General features: G+C 47.2%; 1 protein-coding gene across 1 annotated transcript in view; it reads left to right on the top strand.

Annotated features, from left to right (window-relative positions):
* Positions 1-17,625, top strand: part of ADAMTS16 (ADAM metallopeptidase with thrombospondin type 1 motif 16) — a 164,333-nt gene that overhangs the window by 29,252 nt on the left and 117,456 nt on the right. Inside the window, 1 exon segment of the mRNA XM_021076731.1 lies at positions 17,397-17,596. Within this exon segment, the coding sequence (XP_020932390.1) occupies positions 17,397-17,596 (200 nt within the window).

Below are 17,625 nucleotides of genomic sequence, written 5' to 3'. Positions count from 1 at the left end.
GTCTTGTGTGAAGAAAAAAAACATATATATATGGCTTTTCCGGAGTGCTCCTTGTCAGTGATATATGTGCTGATTTCAAAAAAACTGTCCTTTCAGAAACTTTCTAACTTTCTGAATTTATTTCTTGGGGTGGGGTGGGAGGTAGCCTGAGCACGAATAAACTCCCTGGCCTGAGCTGCCCTGTGACTGCCGGGTCTGTGGTCTGACTAGGACCCTGGGGTCCTTGCGTACCGACAACCTTCTGTGTTTCATGCTCTTCCCTTAGTTCAGTCTCAACATTAATCATGATATTTCAGCAACATCTTATGCTTCTGCAGGGCTTGACATATGGATGCTGAGTGTCCCCACGGGGACCACTCCCAAGGGCGCAATGTGACAAGGGTAACAAGTAGAACAGTGGGCTACGCGGAGCCGGGCCGTCCTCGTTTTATGTGACTTAGGTGACAGTGCCAGGTCCCGTGCGTCAACAGATACCACGGAGTCACTGGCTAAGACATCGTTGAAGGCCGGTGGATGTTCCCCAGCCTCCATGATCGATCTGACAAACTCTTATAAAGATAGATAAAATCATTTTTATTTTTTCCGTTATAGCTGGTTTACTGTGTTCTGTCAATTTTCTACTGTACAGCAGGGTGACCCAGTTCCACGTACATGTACACATTCTGATTTGACAAACTCTTTAAGGATAAACCTATTGTAAAAAAGCTACAAAACTCCCACGGTGTGAAGTCACGCTGAGCCATGCTGTGCCCCTGCTGGGCTCTTTCAGGAGGGACTGACTCTGGAATCACAATCAACAATGTTCACTGAGCGCAAGCGATTACGACAGAGACGATGTCGATGCCCCTTGTCTCTTGGGGCCGTCAGGTGGGTGAGCGAGTGGAAATGGTCAGTTAGGCAGGAGGCTAAGCCAGCAGTGACGGCCAGCTCATGCCGACCAGTGCATCTGCACGACTGGGTGGCGGTTTGCACTCCCGGGAGCGATGCTTCGTCTGCCTTGCTGGGCTGTTTTCACGGCCATAGGCGAGGAGGACAAAGCTGAGCCCACGCTGCTTTGGAGCTGCTTTCTCGGAGCCGTTATGGAAACCAGGTCGTTTACACACTGGTGGGCAAAGGGAACAGGTGCCTGCCCCCTGGTAATTTATAGAAATTGGCTGTAAATCACAGGAAGGAACCAACCTTGGCCTGATTTCTTTTCCTTATTTGTTGCCATTGAGGTTGTTTGTCTTTTTTTTTTTTTTTTTTGGTTTTTGGGTTTTGTTCCTCTGGAAGTGATGGATCTGCCCGTGTTTTCTGTAGTGAGAAAACATGCTGGAGAGGATGCTGTTTGGAAGATGCCTAGATTCTTACGGACTAGTTTTGCCAGCCTTGTCAATGTTCTATTTATACCAAAAAAAAAAAAAAAAAAGAGGTGGTAATTGCCTAATAGGTTCTTGATTCTAAAATAGACCATTCTGAATATGCATCGCCCCGTTATAGTGGTCATACAGTTTGAGCTAACTGTCTGGAAATAAGATCGGTCATAACTTTTACCCTCCCCTTGGGATCCTAATGTGTGTGTGAGTCTATGTGGTCATGGATTTGACTGAGGCTGGAATTTGTGAATGGTCAGATTTTGTATCCATAGTAACGGATGTTTACAGGAATTGCCTGGAAGGTCACATGTGTCACAGAAGTTGTGTCAAACCCACAATGTTGGTACAAAAGTCCACCCCCTGGCCCTACGTTACAAAAGCCCTTATGAGGCCATATTGAGGCTGGTGTCTGATGCTTGGAAAAAACATGTAAACTTGGTGATAACAAACTGCACGCACAGTTCTGCTGTGTGCTAGAAAGTTGTTCAATAAACGGCAGACAGGTGACAAAATCAGAGAGAGACCACAGAGGACTCGCCTGCCTTGCCTCTGAGCGCGGGGCTGGAAAGTGAAAAATGCCAGGTGAGCACAGGGTGTCCCAGGCCTGGCCTTGGAGATGCAGCCCTGGGTGTGTCTCAGTGCCAGATTCTGTGACTCTTTTTCACAAGCACGTTGTCCCAGCTCCCACGCAGCCCTGCTGACTCAGAACCTCTGGGCAAGGAAAGGGGAGCGTGGGTTTCCATGGGCTTCTCAGAGGATTGCCAGGGACAGGCGGTCTTGAGAGGCCTGGCTGGATGTGCAGAGGGCGGCAGACCCAAGAACAGCAGCCTCAGCCCCTCCTCCACGGAGCGTCAATGGACTTCCTCTGGCGTGTCTGCCGCTGGGAACCCACAGGCGGAAAGCTCATGCCCCGTCCAGGGGCAGCAGCGGGGAGACCCGGGAATTGCTGGCGTCCACGCCTGCCGCTGCAGTGTTGCTGAAAACGGTGACATGAAGCTGGACAGGTGCCTGCATTCAGCCTTGCAAGTCAAGATCCCTGTGGATGTCGGGGAAGGAAGCTCTGGCACGCACCGTTCTCCTGGCCCCTGGGCTTCTCATAGTCTCTTGGCTTCGCTGCCTGTCTCTGCGTTCTTTTGCGAGGAATCTGACCCCATAGCGGCCACGGTGTCCAGGCTCTACTGGGTGTTGGGCTGAAGGACCTCACCCCCAAGAAGCCCCAAGGTGTGGAAGGAAAGGGGGGCTGGGATCCCAGCTGTCCTGGCTGCCAACCTTGCTCAGGACACACTCCTGGAGCCTAGGTTTGCTTTATTTATTCATTTTTAACCATTTAAAAAAATGAAATATAGTTCACGTGCAATGTTGTGTTAGCTTCAAATGTATAGCAAAGTGATTCAGTTATCCATGTATGTATATATTCTTTTTAATATTTTCCGTTATGGTTTCTCGCAGGATATTGAATACAGTTCCCCACGCTCTACAGCAGGACCTTGTTGATCCATCCTAGAAACACTCACTCGCATCCGCTGATTCCAGCGTCCAATGCTTCTCTCTCCTACCCCCCCACCCTGGCAACCACAAGTCTGTTCTCTATGTCTGTGAGTCTGTTTCTGTTTCATGATACGTTCATCTGTGACATTTTAGATTTTGCATATGTGATAGCATATGGTATTTGTCTTTCTCCTTCTGACTTAATTCACTTAGTATGAGAATCTCCATGTTACTACAGATGGCTTTATTTCATTCTTTTTCGTGGCTGGGTAGTATTCCATGGCATATATGTACCACATCTTTATCCATTCTCCTGTCGGTGGAAACGTAGGTGGCTTCTTTGTCTTGGCTATTGTAAATGATGCTGCTGTGAACATTGGGGTGCATGTGTCTTTTTGAATTAGAGTTTTCTTTGGATATATGTCTAGGATTGGGATTTCTGGATCTTACAGTAGTTCTAATGTCTCTTTAATAAAAGGAACCTCTGCATCATTCTCCTAGGTGGCTGCACCAAATTACATTTCTACTGACAGACAGTAGAGGAGGGTTCCTTTTTCTCCAAACCTTCTTCTGGTTTCTTTTATTTTCTAAATGCTCTACTGAGGGATAATTCACATAACGAAACTTCCCTGCTTCAAGTGAACAATTCAGTGATATTTCATACATGTGCAGAGTTGAGCACCCATCTCCACAGTTCAGATTTAGACTATTCCCATCAGCCAGAGAGAGCCCTTGTACCCAGAAGTCACTCCCTGTTCCCACCCTCAGCCTGGCAACCACAGCTCTGCTTCCTGCCTCGCATAGCTTAGCCTTCTCTGGACGTTTCAGAGAAACTGAATTATGTGATATTGTTACTAAAAAGAGTGGAGCTGCCTGCCAGTGTGAAGCTGTCCTAGAGAGGCAAGGCTGGTGGAAAGGAAAGTTTGATTTCTTTTTGGAGGAGGGCCGCTGGAGGGAGAGAGTGAACTCATGTCCAAAGGCCGCCTCCCCCTGAGAACCAGTGGCAAGGGCTTTGAAAGAGGAGTTTCGGGGTGTACCTGAGGAGGAAGGGTCTCCATGCAGAAACAGCACAGTCGGCTCTGACAGTTGTCTCAAAATCGGTCGTGCAGTGGTCTGACCTGCGTCGTCTTGGTTGTTTTAAGTACAGTTAGTCTTCCGTTCCAGGGGCGGTTCTTTCCCATTTCTTTGAGATCCGTTCTCTGAATTGCAGCAGGTTTTGTCCTGGCTACAGACTGGTCATCATGTAGGTAAATTCCTTCGCCTGATGGGGGTTTCAGTCTCTACCAAACAGCTCCTAGGAGGTGGCTCAGAATATTATCTCTGGCCCGTAAAGAGAATGAAAGATCGTTGACTTTGTCTAATGGCGATTATTATTTGGTCTTGTTTGTTTCCTGTGGCCTCGGCATCTTCTCGCTTCTTCTCTGGTTAAATTGGTCTTTGGCTAAAGTTCTTCTACAGATGAGAGGCAGGCGGGGGGCCCGTGGGGAAGGACCACGGGCTCCTGCTCCGTTTCCGTGTGAGGTGGCGTCCTGTGCGCTACACACTGTTTTTGGATTAACCCGGGCTTCTCAGGGCCGCATTCTTTTCCCCTGCTCAGTGGGGTTCCTCTGTCAGGATGTCCTGCATTGTGTTTATCCATTTTTCCATAGTTGATGGAAGTTTGGGTTATGAGCATCTCAGGGCCTTTATCCACAAAAACGTAGCTGCGGGTCCCTGCCTTGTAATTCTGCCCTGAGGATGGTTGATAATAGGAGGTATGCAGTCCTTGGGACAGAGTCAGGGTCAGGGTAGGCAGTCCGTCAACGAATGCCAGCAGGATTAATGTGATTAACAGAAAGATGAGGTAACAGGCCTGGAACCTGGAGCATAAAGGACACTGTTGTGAGAGACTAGATAGCAACGCCAAAACCAGTGGGGAAGAGCCCTACCCCCAGTGGCTCGATTAAATAGAAAACCAGCTGATTCATGAGCTAAGTGTCAACTTGATGAGCTCATAACAGAATTCGCCGAGAGCCAGCAGCCTGCCACAGCCGGAGGGAGGGGGCCACAGATCACCCACTGGGATGGATCGAGTGTGTGTGTGTGTGTGTGTGTGTGTGGAAAAACTTGGATGATTTCAGCAATGGCTTGCAGAGGCAGGTGACAACGCCCTGGGGACCCATGGTGTCTGATGAGAAACATGTGTGTCCGCCCCACCTCGTGACTCTGGCCGAGGTCTCTGCCCTGACCACCCAGCAGTGATGGTCCGGCTGCACCGTGATTCTCCCCAGCTGCCCTTGACCTTCTGGCTTCGTGTCTCACCCTGCACGGAGGCCCACGCACACGTCCCCTCCTCTCTCTGCAGCTTCCCATGTGCGGCCCTCGTTCTTCCACAGCATCCACTGGGGTCTTGATTGACATCATTAAAATGTCTTTTTTCCCCATGTCTGACGTGTGTGTATTTCATCTGCATAGTCAACCTGGGAAATAGCCAGAAATTTCTCCTCTGTGTGCAAAGACGGGAACTAGGTCTCACCACACACACACACACACACACACACACACACACACACACGCTCTTAAGAGAGGCAGAGTCAGAACTTGAGCCAGAGCTTTGGCCTCTCGGGCCACCCCTTGCCATCGCATCACTGCAGCATATGCCACGAGGCTGGCTTCAGCATCTGCTCTGCCACGAAGAGGACACAAATCAAGCAAGTCCCCACACCTCCCCCTGTCACCAAACTTGAAGGCGAGGAAGAGCCAGGCCAGGGGAGGGCTGGCGGAGGTGGGCGCAGGAAGCAGGACCAGTGGGTGCGAGGGCTCTGAGGCCACAGGGCGCCTGGGTGTTCCTGAAGCTGCAGGGGAGCTGGGGCAGCAGAGGCGTCCTGAGCCCCAGGGGAGGCAGGAGCATAGCCTGGAAGAGACCAACCCAGGCCTGAGGCTGAGGCTCCTGTGATTGTGTTCTCAGGTCCAGGGATGGGTCTGCAACATTGTGAGTCGTCAGTGATCTGGTCTATGCTTCTTTTTTCCTCCAAACATTGGAAGGAGGGCAGGAGTGGAAGTGGCAGATGGGAAGCGTAGCCCTCTGTGGGGGCCGTAGGGACAGACTGCAGGGACAAGACCAGAAGCTTCATGTGTCCGCTCTGTCTGATGGGCTGGAAGAGATTTCCTAGAGCGCCTGTCCCATGTGAGCAAGGCCCTGCTGAACGGTTAATATTCCTGGTTGGTGAATCTGACCCGTATGGATACTGTGCAAAGAACATAGCATCAGCTGATGCCATGTAGGGCCACAGCGCCATCCCCTCTGCCTGGCCCACAGCCATCCCGCTGGAGACCTCACAGCCAGTGCCACATCCATCATCCATCTAGGGCTTTGCTGAAATGCCAGCTTCCCAGTGAGACCCACCCCTGCTGCACCATCTAAAATTGAAACCCCCTTTCCTGCACTCCTGGTGCTGTTCATTCTAAGTTTTTAAAAGTATAATTTATTTTTAGAGCATTTTTAGAAAAGCGCAGCAAAATGAGTACAGAGAGTTCCCACAGGCCCCCTGGCCCCGCTCATGCGTAGCCTCCTCTGTTATCAGCATCCCCCGCCAGCTGGTCCGCGTGTTCCAGCTGATGGACCTGTGTTGACACATCATCATCACCCACAGTTCATAGTTCACGTCAGGGTTCACTCTTGGTGTGGTCGAGTCTGTGGATTCGGACATATGTGTAATGACGTGTATTCATCGTTATAACAGCACATAAAATAGTTTCACTGCTTTAAAAATCCTTTGCGCTCTGCCTAATCACGTCTTCGGCCCCTCTAACCCCTGGTAACTCTTGTTTTTCTTTTCACTGTCCACATTGTTTTGTTGTTCCCATAAGGTCATGGAATTGGCATCCTACGTGATGCGGCCTTTTCAAATTGTCACATCTCAGTAACATGCGTTGAAACTTCCTCCCCGTCTTGTCATAGGTTGCCACCTCATTTCTTTTTAGTGCTGAGTAATATTCCATTGTCCGGATGCTCCATAGTTTATCCATTCGCCCCCTGAAGGCTTCTTGGCTGCTTCCAAATGGTAGTGACCATGAAGCGACTGTCAACATCCCTGTGCAGGTTTTGGTGTGGATATAAAATTTTCAGCTCTTTTGGATCAATACCGAAGAGTACCGCTTCTGGATCTTATAGTTGGTGCAGTTTTGTTTTATGACGTGGCTGCACCGTTCTGGGTCACCACCAGCATCGAGTGAAAATTCCTGTTGCTCACCTGCTCGTGAGCATTTGCTGTTGGTGGTCTGGCCAGTCTAATAGGTTTACACTGTTATCTCGCTGCTTTAACACACGATGACATATACGATGTGGAGCATCTTTCCAGATGCTTATTTGCCATCTGTATATCTTCCTGGGTGGGTCTGTTAATGTCTTTGGTTTATTTTTTTAATTGAGTTGTTCCCTTATCGTCGAGTTTTAAAAGTTCTTTCTGTATTTTGGATAACAGTCCTTTTTCGGATGTGCCTTTTGCAAATATTTTTTTTCCCAGTTTGCGGTGTGTCGTCTCATTCTCTTGGCAGTGTCTTTCACAGAGCGGAAATTGTAGTCGTTTCTTGCTTTGTTTTTGGTGCGGGAGCTACAAAGGCGTTGCCGCACCCAAGGTCTGGATCTTCTGTGTTGTTTCCTGTGAGTTTATAGTTTTGCAGTTGACATTTAGCTCTGTGGTCCACACGGGGTTCATTCAGTGAAAAGGGCGGTGCCCGTGTCCGGATCTCAACCCTCCGCGTGGGGCTGTCCGGTTGTTCCCGCGCCACTTGCTGGGGAGACGGTCTTTCCTCCATCGCGCCGCTGCCTTGGCTCCTTTGTCAAAGGTGAGCTGGCTGTGTGTGTGTGGCTCCGTTTCTGGACGCTGTTCTGTCCCCTGGCTCTGTCTGTCTCTTCCTTCCCCAGCACCGCTTGGTCTTGGTACCGCAGCTGTCCGGTAAGGGGTGCAGTTCGCTGGTGTCGGTCCTCAGACGGTGTTCTTCTCTCCCAAGATTGATTGGCTCTTCTGGTCATTTTCTTCTCCACACAAACGTTACAGTCCGTTTGTTGATATCCGCAAAATAACTTGCTAGAATTTGATTGAGATTACATTGAATCGACAGATCAAGGGGGGAAGAACTGACACACTGAATTTTAACTTTTTATGGTTTACGTTTTATTATGTCTGGAGTTTCCGTCGTGGCTCAGTGGTTGACAAATCCGACTAGAAACCATGAGGTTGCGGTTCGATCCCTGGCCTCACTCAGTGGGTTAAGGATCCGGCATTGCCGTGAGCTGAGGTGTAGGTCACAGATGCGGCTCAGATCTGGTGTTGCTGTGGCTATGGTGTAGACCCGCAGCTGTAACTCCAACTAGACCCCTAGCCTGGGAGCCTCCATATGCCATGGGTGCAGCCTAGAAAAAAGACCAAAAAAAAAAAAAAAAAATTTATTATGTCTGTTGCTTATTATCCATCCTCTACCCCCAGCCCACAGTGGAATTTAAGCTTCACAAAGGAAGCCATATCTGTCTATTTTGTTCATCTTTGTACCTGGATTGACAAGAAGAGTGCCCGGCTCATAATAGGCAATTAATGAATATTCGTTGAATGAATAAACACACATACCCTGCATTTCTTGGATAAGAGGGACTGTGCATTTCCTTTATGGGATCAAATTCATGTCTAAATGTTATACAACTGTTGTCAATGAATCTATTAGAGTGTTGAATCCATGGTGCTTTGATTATATTAAGTTGCAGCAATATAGTCAGTGCCTTGACTACATGACTGTTGGCTTAAATGTTTCTCTTTGTGTCTTGGGAATGTACGGAGAGAAACGGGATCTGAGAATTTAAGTTTGGGCTGTTCTTGGTTGAGATATTTTTGTGTCAACCAAAGGCAGTCTTCCTAAGCAATCCGTTGAGGACATCACGTTCTGATTTTTTAGCTGGCTCGATTTTATAAAATGCTGGTAGATGTGATTTATAGGAATGTCCCTAACTGTGTGATATATACTATTTATTCTAGACAACTATCCCAGCAAACTCATGAGCCAACTCGTCTTAAGTAAGCTCCCAAAGATGTGTTAATTACCAGTTGTTCCAAGCAGTGCTCGCCAATAAGACTCTGTGCCATAAAAGAAGTTATCTGTGCTGTCCCGTATGGGAGCAACCAGTCACATGTGGCTATTGAGCAACTGCCCGATGAGATTTTTCACCTTATTTGATTTTAATTTGTTTAAACTCGAATCCCCATGCATGACTCTTGAGCAGTGGGGAGACTGAATTTTTCATTTTCTTCAGTGTGAATGAAAGTGAGTGGCCACCATTTTGAACAGCGTATATCTCGAAGCTTTCCTCTAGCAGAAATTTAAATCCTTACGGTAGACTGACCGGTCATAAAATTATAAAGCTCAAAAAACCCCCAAAACTGACTCATGAAAACTAAGAATACATGCTACAATGCTATTTAATCTCCAAGAAAAGTTTGCTCTCCCTTTGTAAACATCTGTCTTATCCCATTAGGTTATCTATGGTCTTGATTTTTTTCATTTTCATTGCTTTTTCATGAGGTATGCCCATTTTAGTCCAAAAACCACATGTTTATTAGATGTTTTCAGTTTAATAAGGACATTCTTTTACCATTTACTGATTCCTTTATTCTGAATTTATTTTTTAATAAGCCCTTTCTGGTTTCTAGGTGGTTATTCATTGCACTTCAGAGTTTTTCAGCTGGTTGATTTTCTTTATTTTTGTGTAAGAAAAGCACTCAGGCCTTCAAATTTCTCTAAGTACAGAAAGTGTACGTCTCATCATTTTTAAAGAGCCAGCTTTTGGTTTCTTTGATTTTCCTCTATTGATTCCTGTTTTCTGCTGTGTTGCTTTATGCTCTAATTCTTATTATTTTTTCCTTCTGTTTACATTATCTTTTATTGATCTTCTTTTTCTAGTTCCCTACACTGGAAATTTAGATGACTTATTCTAGATCTTTCTTCTTTTCTAATATCTACATTCAACGTTGTAAGTTCCTCTTAGCACTTCAGTGCATTCTATGAATTTTGATCTGTTGTGCTTTCAGTTTCATTTAATCCAAAAATTTTTTTAAAATTTCTCTTGAATTTCTTTTTGACCCATGTGTTTTTCAGAAGTGTGATCTCCTCTCTACTTATTTGGGGATTTTCCAGCTCTCTTTCATTATTGACGTCTCATGTAATTCTGTTGTGGTCTGAGAGCAGATGTTGTGTGACTTCTATTATTTTAAATTTGTTAAAGTGTGGTTTATGGCCCAGAATGTGGTCTATCTGGGCAAATGGTTGAAGTGAGCTTGAGAAAAAAGTGTATCCTGCTCTTCTTGGACGAAGTAACCCGTAGATGTCTGTTATTATCCAGCTGAGTTCAGCCACGTCCTTCAGGCTTTTCTGCCTGCTGGTCTGTCCATTTCTGAGAGGGGGTAAGGACATCTTCCAGCTACGGTGGTGGAGTCACCTGCTGCTCCTTTCCGCCCTATCGGACGTTGGTTGCCTCAGTGCCTGGGCGCTCTGTGGTCAGGTCCGTAACTGTTAGGAATCGTGTCTTCTTGGAGAGCAGATGCCTGTACTCTTATTTACTGCCCCTCTGAATTCCTGATAACCTTCCTTCCTTTGAAATCGACTCTCTCTGAAATGAATGACAGCTCCTCTTGCTTTCATTTGATTCCTGTTACCATGGCATATTTTTTACCTGCACTCACTTTGCTATGTTATGTGTCTTTGCATTGAAAGTGGGGTTTTTCGTAAACAGCATATAGGCAAGTCGTGTTCTCTGACCCAGGACAATCTCTGTCTTTTAATTGGTGCATTAGACTACTGACCTTCCAAGCTGTTGTGACCGAATTATTACTGACTGTATGTGCTGTTTTCTATTTGTTGCTCTTGTTTATTTTTCTTATTTTTGCCTTCCACTCTTTTTCTGTCTTTTGTGGCTTTCACTGAGCATTTTCTATCATTATATTTTCTGTTCTTCTTTAGCATATCAGTTATACTTCTTTTTTTTTTTTTTACTTTTTAACTTTTTTTTAGTGCTAGAGTTTGCAATATTCACTTCCAGCTAATTCAAGTTCCCTCTCAACAATCGCCATCATGGGTGTTATTCTTCAGGGGCTCATGCCTCTGGAGAATCACAGCAATGGTGATGGTAGAGACACTGGCAGATTGGAGTCATTCGGACTGAATTTTCATCTTCGCTGCGTTACTTCTGAGCTTGACCATGTCAGACACATTTTTGCATTTAATGTCTCATCCCTTTAAATGAGACTATTAATTCTCACCTCATATGTTTGTTACTAGGATAAGAATAAAATATAGAAGAAAACATTTAGCCCATATTACCAGGCACAGAGATGATGCCCAAGATAAAATAACTGTAAAATTTGGGTTTGTCTGATGCTTTAGAGACGTCCCTCCTAAGACTGGAATGAACAGAAGAGTCCCGATACAAGTCACACGTTTGGAGAAATGACAAAAAAGTGGACTCAAAATGAAATGAGTTGGGAATTGAAAGGCCTAGTTCTCCTAATGAGCTGCATCGCTTTCGCCCTGTGTCGACTGACAGTAGTGCTCATGACAAGGACTCACGGTGTCCCCTGAATCAAGCTTGGATCTGGGTTAGTAGGGACTCTCCCACATGCCCAGCCAGGCTCAGTGCTTGGGCATTTAACCATCTCTTCCTAATTTACACTTTGTGTGTGTGTGTGTGTGTGTGTGTGTGTGTGTGTGTGTTTCAGGGCCACAGCTGCAGCATACAGAAGTTCCCAGGCTAGGGGTCCGATCTGAGCTGAGGCTTTTGGCAACTTGGGATCTGAGCCGCATCTGCGACCTACACCACGGGTCACGACAACACCAGATCCTTAACCCACTGGATCCATGAGGATGCGGGCTCGAGGCCAGGGAACGAACCCGCATCCTCAGGGATCCTAGTTGGGTCTGTTTCTGCTGCGCCACAAGGGAACCTCCTACACTTTATTTTTTGACTCATGCAGCTTTTATGGATAAATGTTCTAAATACAACAAATGCGATACAGTAAACATCCTTCAATACTTTCGTAAGCAGCAATTTTTTTCTTTCTATTTAATCTTATTTTATCCAAGTACAGTTGTACAATATTATGTAAGTGATAAGTGTGCAATATAGTGATTCACGCTTTTTAAGGATGACGCTTCAGGGGCAGTCACTAGAGAATACGGGCCGTATCCCCATGTTGTGCCGTATGCCCGAATACTTCTCCCTCCCTCCCCCTTTCTCGTCCTCCCCCTTCCCCCTCTCCCCTGGAAACCGCTGCTTTGTTCTCTGTACCTGGGAGTCTGAGAAGCAGCACTTTCGCATCACTGAGGGGGCCCTCCCCTTTCTTTCCTGATAAAGGCAGTGCAAGTGCCGAGTTTCCCAATGGCAAATCATTTACAGAACTGGCGATGAGAAGGCGCCTGCAGAGCTCCCCTGCAGTGCCTGAGGGACGCCGGCCTTTTCCGAAGGCTGGTTAATGATCCACCCGCCTGACCTCCCAGTGGCTCCTGTGGCAGGTGTACCCCAGACATTCGAGGAGCTTCCGAGTAAATATTCTTGATTCCGTAAAGAAAAGCTTTGATAAGAAGAAAACGTGAATCTTCCACGATTTACCTAATCACTTAAGTAAGCCTGTTAACACTAATAATGCAGTTAGATCATGGGGTAACTTTTTTCTTGTATTGTTCGTTATCTATTGATTATCCAGGGATATCGAAGTAGCAGTCTTATCAGTTATTTTGGTCTACATAGTTAATGGAATCGGGGGTTATTTAAACACAGACTGCTATACCTCGGACCAAATTATAACTGACACAGTGTAGCACCCGACTGCTTTGTTGATGGAAATTCAGAAGTCTCCAGAAGCAGCAAGTTGCTTTGGCTTCAGGATCTGGTCCTTTGGGCCACCAGGGATGTAGCTTTGAACCTAGGGGACAGCAGGAGAGGGCTTTGAGTCCGGAGGAGCTGCTGCAGAACACAAGCATGTCAGGGGAGGAAGCCAGAAAGGCTGAGGCAGCAGCCAGAAGCAAAGACGTGTTTGGGGGGATGGTGGTGTTGGGGTACCCCCATGGGCGAGCTCCACAAGGGTCGCCTACTGTGCAGTGACGGCTTCCCCAGAATCGCCCCCATTATCGGAAGGGAAGCAGAGAAAATCAGATTTTACTTTGGGATGATATTTCACACTTTTGGTTTCATGAGTGCAGCACATCTTTTTTGCTTGTTTTCTGAAGGTCATGGATTTTAAATTTATACATGTGTGTGTATATACACATAGTCCTTTTAGGGCTGCACCACGGCAGATGGAAATTCCCAGGCTAGGGGTCAAATCGAACTGCCGCTGCCAGCCTACACCACAGCTCACCCAATGCCAGATCCTTAACCCACTGAGCGAGGCCCGGGATCGAACCCACATCCTCCTGGATACTAGTTGGGTTCATTACCGCTGGGCCACAGCAGGAACTCCTACACACATATATATACATATATATATATAATTGTTAGTCCTGCAGACTCTGGCAAGCAGCTGTGTGTCTTGTGTCCCCTCCCTAGGTGACAGGTCCACACCGAGGGGAGGAGTAACTCACCCAGAGTCACAGAGGTCACGGTGCTGGCATCGGGGGTAGAGGCCGGGGGTCTGCTTCATCACTCTGTTCTCTGTGAGTCCGCAGGCTCGCGCCAGAGACACGAAGCATCATCTAATCTGAAGAGCAGACAGGAGTTGATCGTCTTTTAAGGGTGACTTGAAAAGCAAAGGGTTGTTTGCATATCAGAAAAGGGCTTTTTTAAGCAAAAGTTTATTATTTTTTTAGTTTAACATTTCAAGCAGTTACCTTCAGTGCTGCGCCAAACCTCTCTGATCATGTTTTCACAGCAGGCTGAACACATCCTGCTCCTGGGTTAGTTTGATGCTAAAAGGATGAAACCCAGCCAGCTTCAGCTATTATTTAATTCCAGACTTGGCTCTTCCTGGATAGATCTGCAGACTTTGATGTATTATCTGTGAGTTCCCGTTGTGGCTCAGTAGGTTAAGAACCTGATAATATCCATGAGGGTGCAGGTTTGCTCCCTGGCCTCGCCCCGTGGGTTAAGGATCTGGCGTGCTGTGAGCTGTGGTGTGGGTTGCAGATGCAGCTCGGATCCCGCCTTGCAATGGCTGTGGTGTAGGCCGGCAGCTGCCGCTCCACTTCGACCCCTGGCCTGGAAACTTCCATATGCCACAGGTGCGGCCCTAAAAAAAATTAGAATCCATAAATAAAGTGTTATCCATCCCAGTTGAATCAGTTGAGTCCTAGGCCAGAAGGGTTCCCAGTCACCCACAGAGGCAGGAATGAGAGCCCCCGCCCCTCCTCCTCTTCCTGCTGGATCCAGCACATAAATTCCAAGGCTCTCACCTTTCCAGGCTCCCTGGCATCTGGGCGCCGGGCGGTCTGCCCCCCAGGTGCCGATGGCTTTCCTGATAGCCTCCCAGGTTTGCCTTCTCTTGCGTCTTTCCCACCAGCAGGAGCACTGCAGCCAGTGCTTCATCTCTGCTCTTCCATTCTGCCTCCGCCCGCAACCCTCCTGACCCGAGGGCTGGATTTGCCCTTACCCAAGATCTGAGCAGGGCTTGTCCATGCCTGTCACCCCACACTGCGCAGATACCCCACCCAGGCAGGACAGCTCAGCCCAGCAGAACGCCGTTTGCTGGGCAGTCGTGGGCGCTAAGACCCCAGAGACTCTGCGACGCAGGCTCCTGGACCAGAGGCCCACTCAGAACAGGCGCTCAGCATCTGTATCCTTGAGTACCTAGGAAGTGTCTAATCAGTGTGCTCAATTATCAGAGTACCTTGGAAAAATCAGCACGCCTATAAGAGTGTTTTGGAGCATTCTAAGCGATACTTGGATAGCTCTGTAGGAGTAATAATTGCATTCTAAAATTGTAAAGGTGTCTTAAAAGATCATTTACAAGGACTTTAAAATTCATCCTGCTGAGTAGCATTGAGAACTTTGTCTAGATACTCATGTTGCAACAGAACAAAGGGTGGGAAAAAATGTAATTGTAATGTATACATGTAAGGATAACTTGATCCCCTTGCTGTACAGTGGGGAAAAAAAAAATTCATCTGAAATCCCATGATCCAGCAATGCCATTGACATTTTTTTCCTTGTTTTTGTCTTTTTGCCTTTTCTAGGGCTGCTCCCGTGGCATATGGAGATTCCCAGGCTAGGGGTCCAATCAGAGCTGTAGCCACCAGCCTACACCACAGCCACAGCAACATGGGATCCGAGCCGTGTCTACGACCCACACCACAGCTCACGGCAACGCTGGATCCTTAACCCACTGAGTGAGGCCAGGGATCAACCCACGTCCTCATGGATGCTAGTTGGTTTCGTTAACCACTGAGCCTCGACGGGAACTCCCCATTGACATTTTTAAAGTAAGGGTGAACGCCATTTTAAAACCTTGAGTTGTGCCTTTTAAAGATGTAAAAGTGAAAGGATTCCCGCTTCCTCCTCCTCAGTTTTCTCTCCCTGAACTCATCAGCATCAGCAATTTCCCATCAGTCCTTCAAGGAAATGTCTTAGGTGCAGAGGCACTATTTAAAGGTGAGTACATTGGGGATCATCCTATATACTGTGTTAGATGCTTTTAAAATTTTCTGCAGTTGCCGCTGTGGCACAGTGGGTTCGTGATCTGGCTTGTTTCTGTGGAGGTGCGGGTTCGATCCCTGGCCTCACACAGTGGGTTAAGGATTGGGTGTGGCCGTGAGCTGTGGTGTAGGTCGCAGACGTGGCTCAGAACTCCTGTTGCTGTGGCTGTGGTGTAGGCCGGCAGCTGCAGCTCTGATTTGACCCCCAGCCTGGGGACGTCCATATACTGCAGGTGTGGCCCTAAAAAGAAAATAAATAAATAAAATAAACTTATAGGTTTGCAACTTATTCGGATTTTGTTCACACCCTTACATTTTATTTCCTACCAGGTGACCTTGACAGTGTTATATATTTATTTGTTTAGTCTTTTTAGGGCCGCACCCTTGGCATATGGAGGTTCCCAGGCTAGGGGTTGAATTGGAACTGCAGCTGCCTGCCTACACTACAGCCACAGCAACACTGGATCCCAGCCTCGTCTGCGACCTACACCACAGCTCACGGCAACACCCGATCCTTAAACCACTGAGCGAGGCCGGGGATCATGGTTCCTAGTCGAATTCGTTTCTGCTGAGCCATGCTGGGAACTCCGGAAAATGTCATTTCATCACTCTAGCTCTCTATGTCCTCATCCATGAAAGAGGCACCTCAGAGACGGCTGTGAGTGACACATAAGATGCAATATGGAAAATGCTGGCTGCGGCCTTAGGCGCTCGCACAAAAAAATGTTTAGTTAAGATTATTGTCAGTGCAATAACCAGCTGGCCTTTTTTAATGGTTATGTAACCCCCCAAATATATACATGTGTTTTTTAAAAATTACCCTGAGTTAATTGGTAAACATTTAGATTATTTCTTGGTTTTGGTGTATTTTGTTTTGTCTGTACTTGGCTACAATTACCATGACTCATATACATTTACACGTATTTGTCAAGATTGGGGAAGCACCTACAAGAAGTATGTGGCAAGAATTTCTAAAGGTTAAAATCCTAGAATTGAATTATACACTTTCAGTGTTAAGTGAGGAGGGTGGTGGCCATGGTGGCCCCTCCTGGGTCTGCCCTAGTGTCCCCTTTCCCAGGGTGTCACGTTGCCTGTTTGTCTCCATTTCTCCTAAGAGTAATCAAGTTTTTCAAATACTTGTCAAAAAAAAAAAAAAAAAGAATGCAATTAAAGCAGACCACACACATGGGGGGAAGGCGATTAAAATTTCCATGAAAAACAAAAATAAATAAATAAATAAAACGAAGACTTGTCACTCGAAAAGGTAAAAGGGAATCTCTCAAGTCTCTCTCCTCCGAGTGTCCTCGTTTGTGCTTTCGCTCCTCGGAGGCTGTAAGACAGTTTTCAGGTCTTATCATCCGTTCTTTCCTATTTTCCGAATATTGGCTTAGAAATGCCTCCCTTGACACCACATCGTAAACCAACTATAATAATATAAAAAAGAGAAAGGCCTCCCTGATTCCCTAAGACATTATGTGGCGCTTTTTCTTCTGGATTAATTTCCTTAAGGTGCACCTTTGTAGAAATTGTCACATTGTATCCAAGTTTGAATGGAGTTTTGCAAATCACTGTATCAGGACTGGATTGTAACTGTCCGTTTTTCTTTGGGGAGCTGCCCCCGACACTCACGTTGATATCGAGGGCGTCGTGTGTGCTTCCTCCTTTCTGTGGCTCGAGGTCCCTGACCTTGGTATGTTGGGGACCGTCTCTGGGAGGTCGGGGTCCCTCCACACCGCGGTGTCTGGAAGGATGCGGCTGGAAAGCACGCAGGAGCAGGTCCTTCCCGTGCCTCCTGCTCAGCCCCCCGTGTGTCCTTTCCGTGTGAGCTCTCCCTGGGGGGACAGCGTGTCTGCGAGCCGGTACTAACACAGCAACACGTGCCTCTCTCTCCCTCTCTGTCTGCAGTCAGGCATGATAAGAACCCAGGAAGCGGACTACTTCTTGAAGCCACTTCCTTCACACCTGGCAGGGAGACTCAGGGCCTCTGCAGAGGGGACCCCCCCCTCCCACATCCTGTACAAGAGATCCACCGAGCCACAGGGTCCAGAGCCCCCCCAGATGGCCAGGAGCCAGAAAAAGTGGGACCTGGAAAACCACCACCTCCAGCACCAACATCCACCCTGCGCGGAGGCGT

This window comes from Sus scrofa, chromosome 16, assembly GCF_000003025.6.
Source record: "Sus scrofa isolate TJ Tabasco breed Duroc chromosome 16, Sscrofa11.1, whole genome shotgun sequence".
NCBI lineage: Eukaryota > Metazoa > Chordata > Mammalia > Artiodactyla > Suidae > Sus > Sus scrofa.
Note: the sequence above shows the minus strand (reverse complement) of the source record. Positions and strands in the feature narration are given on the sequence as shown.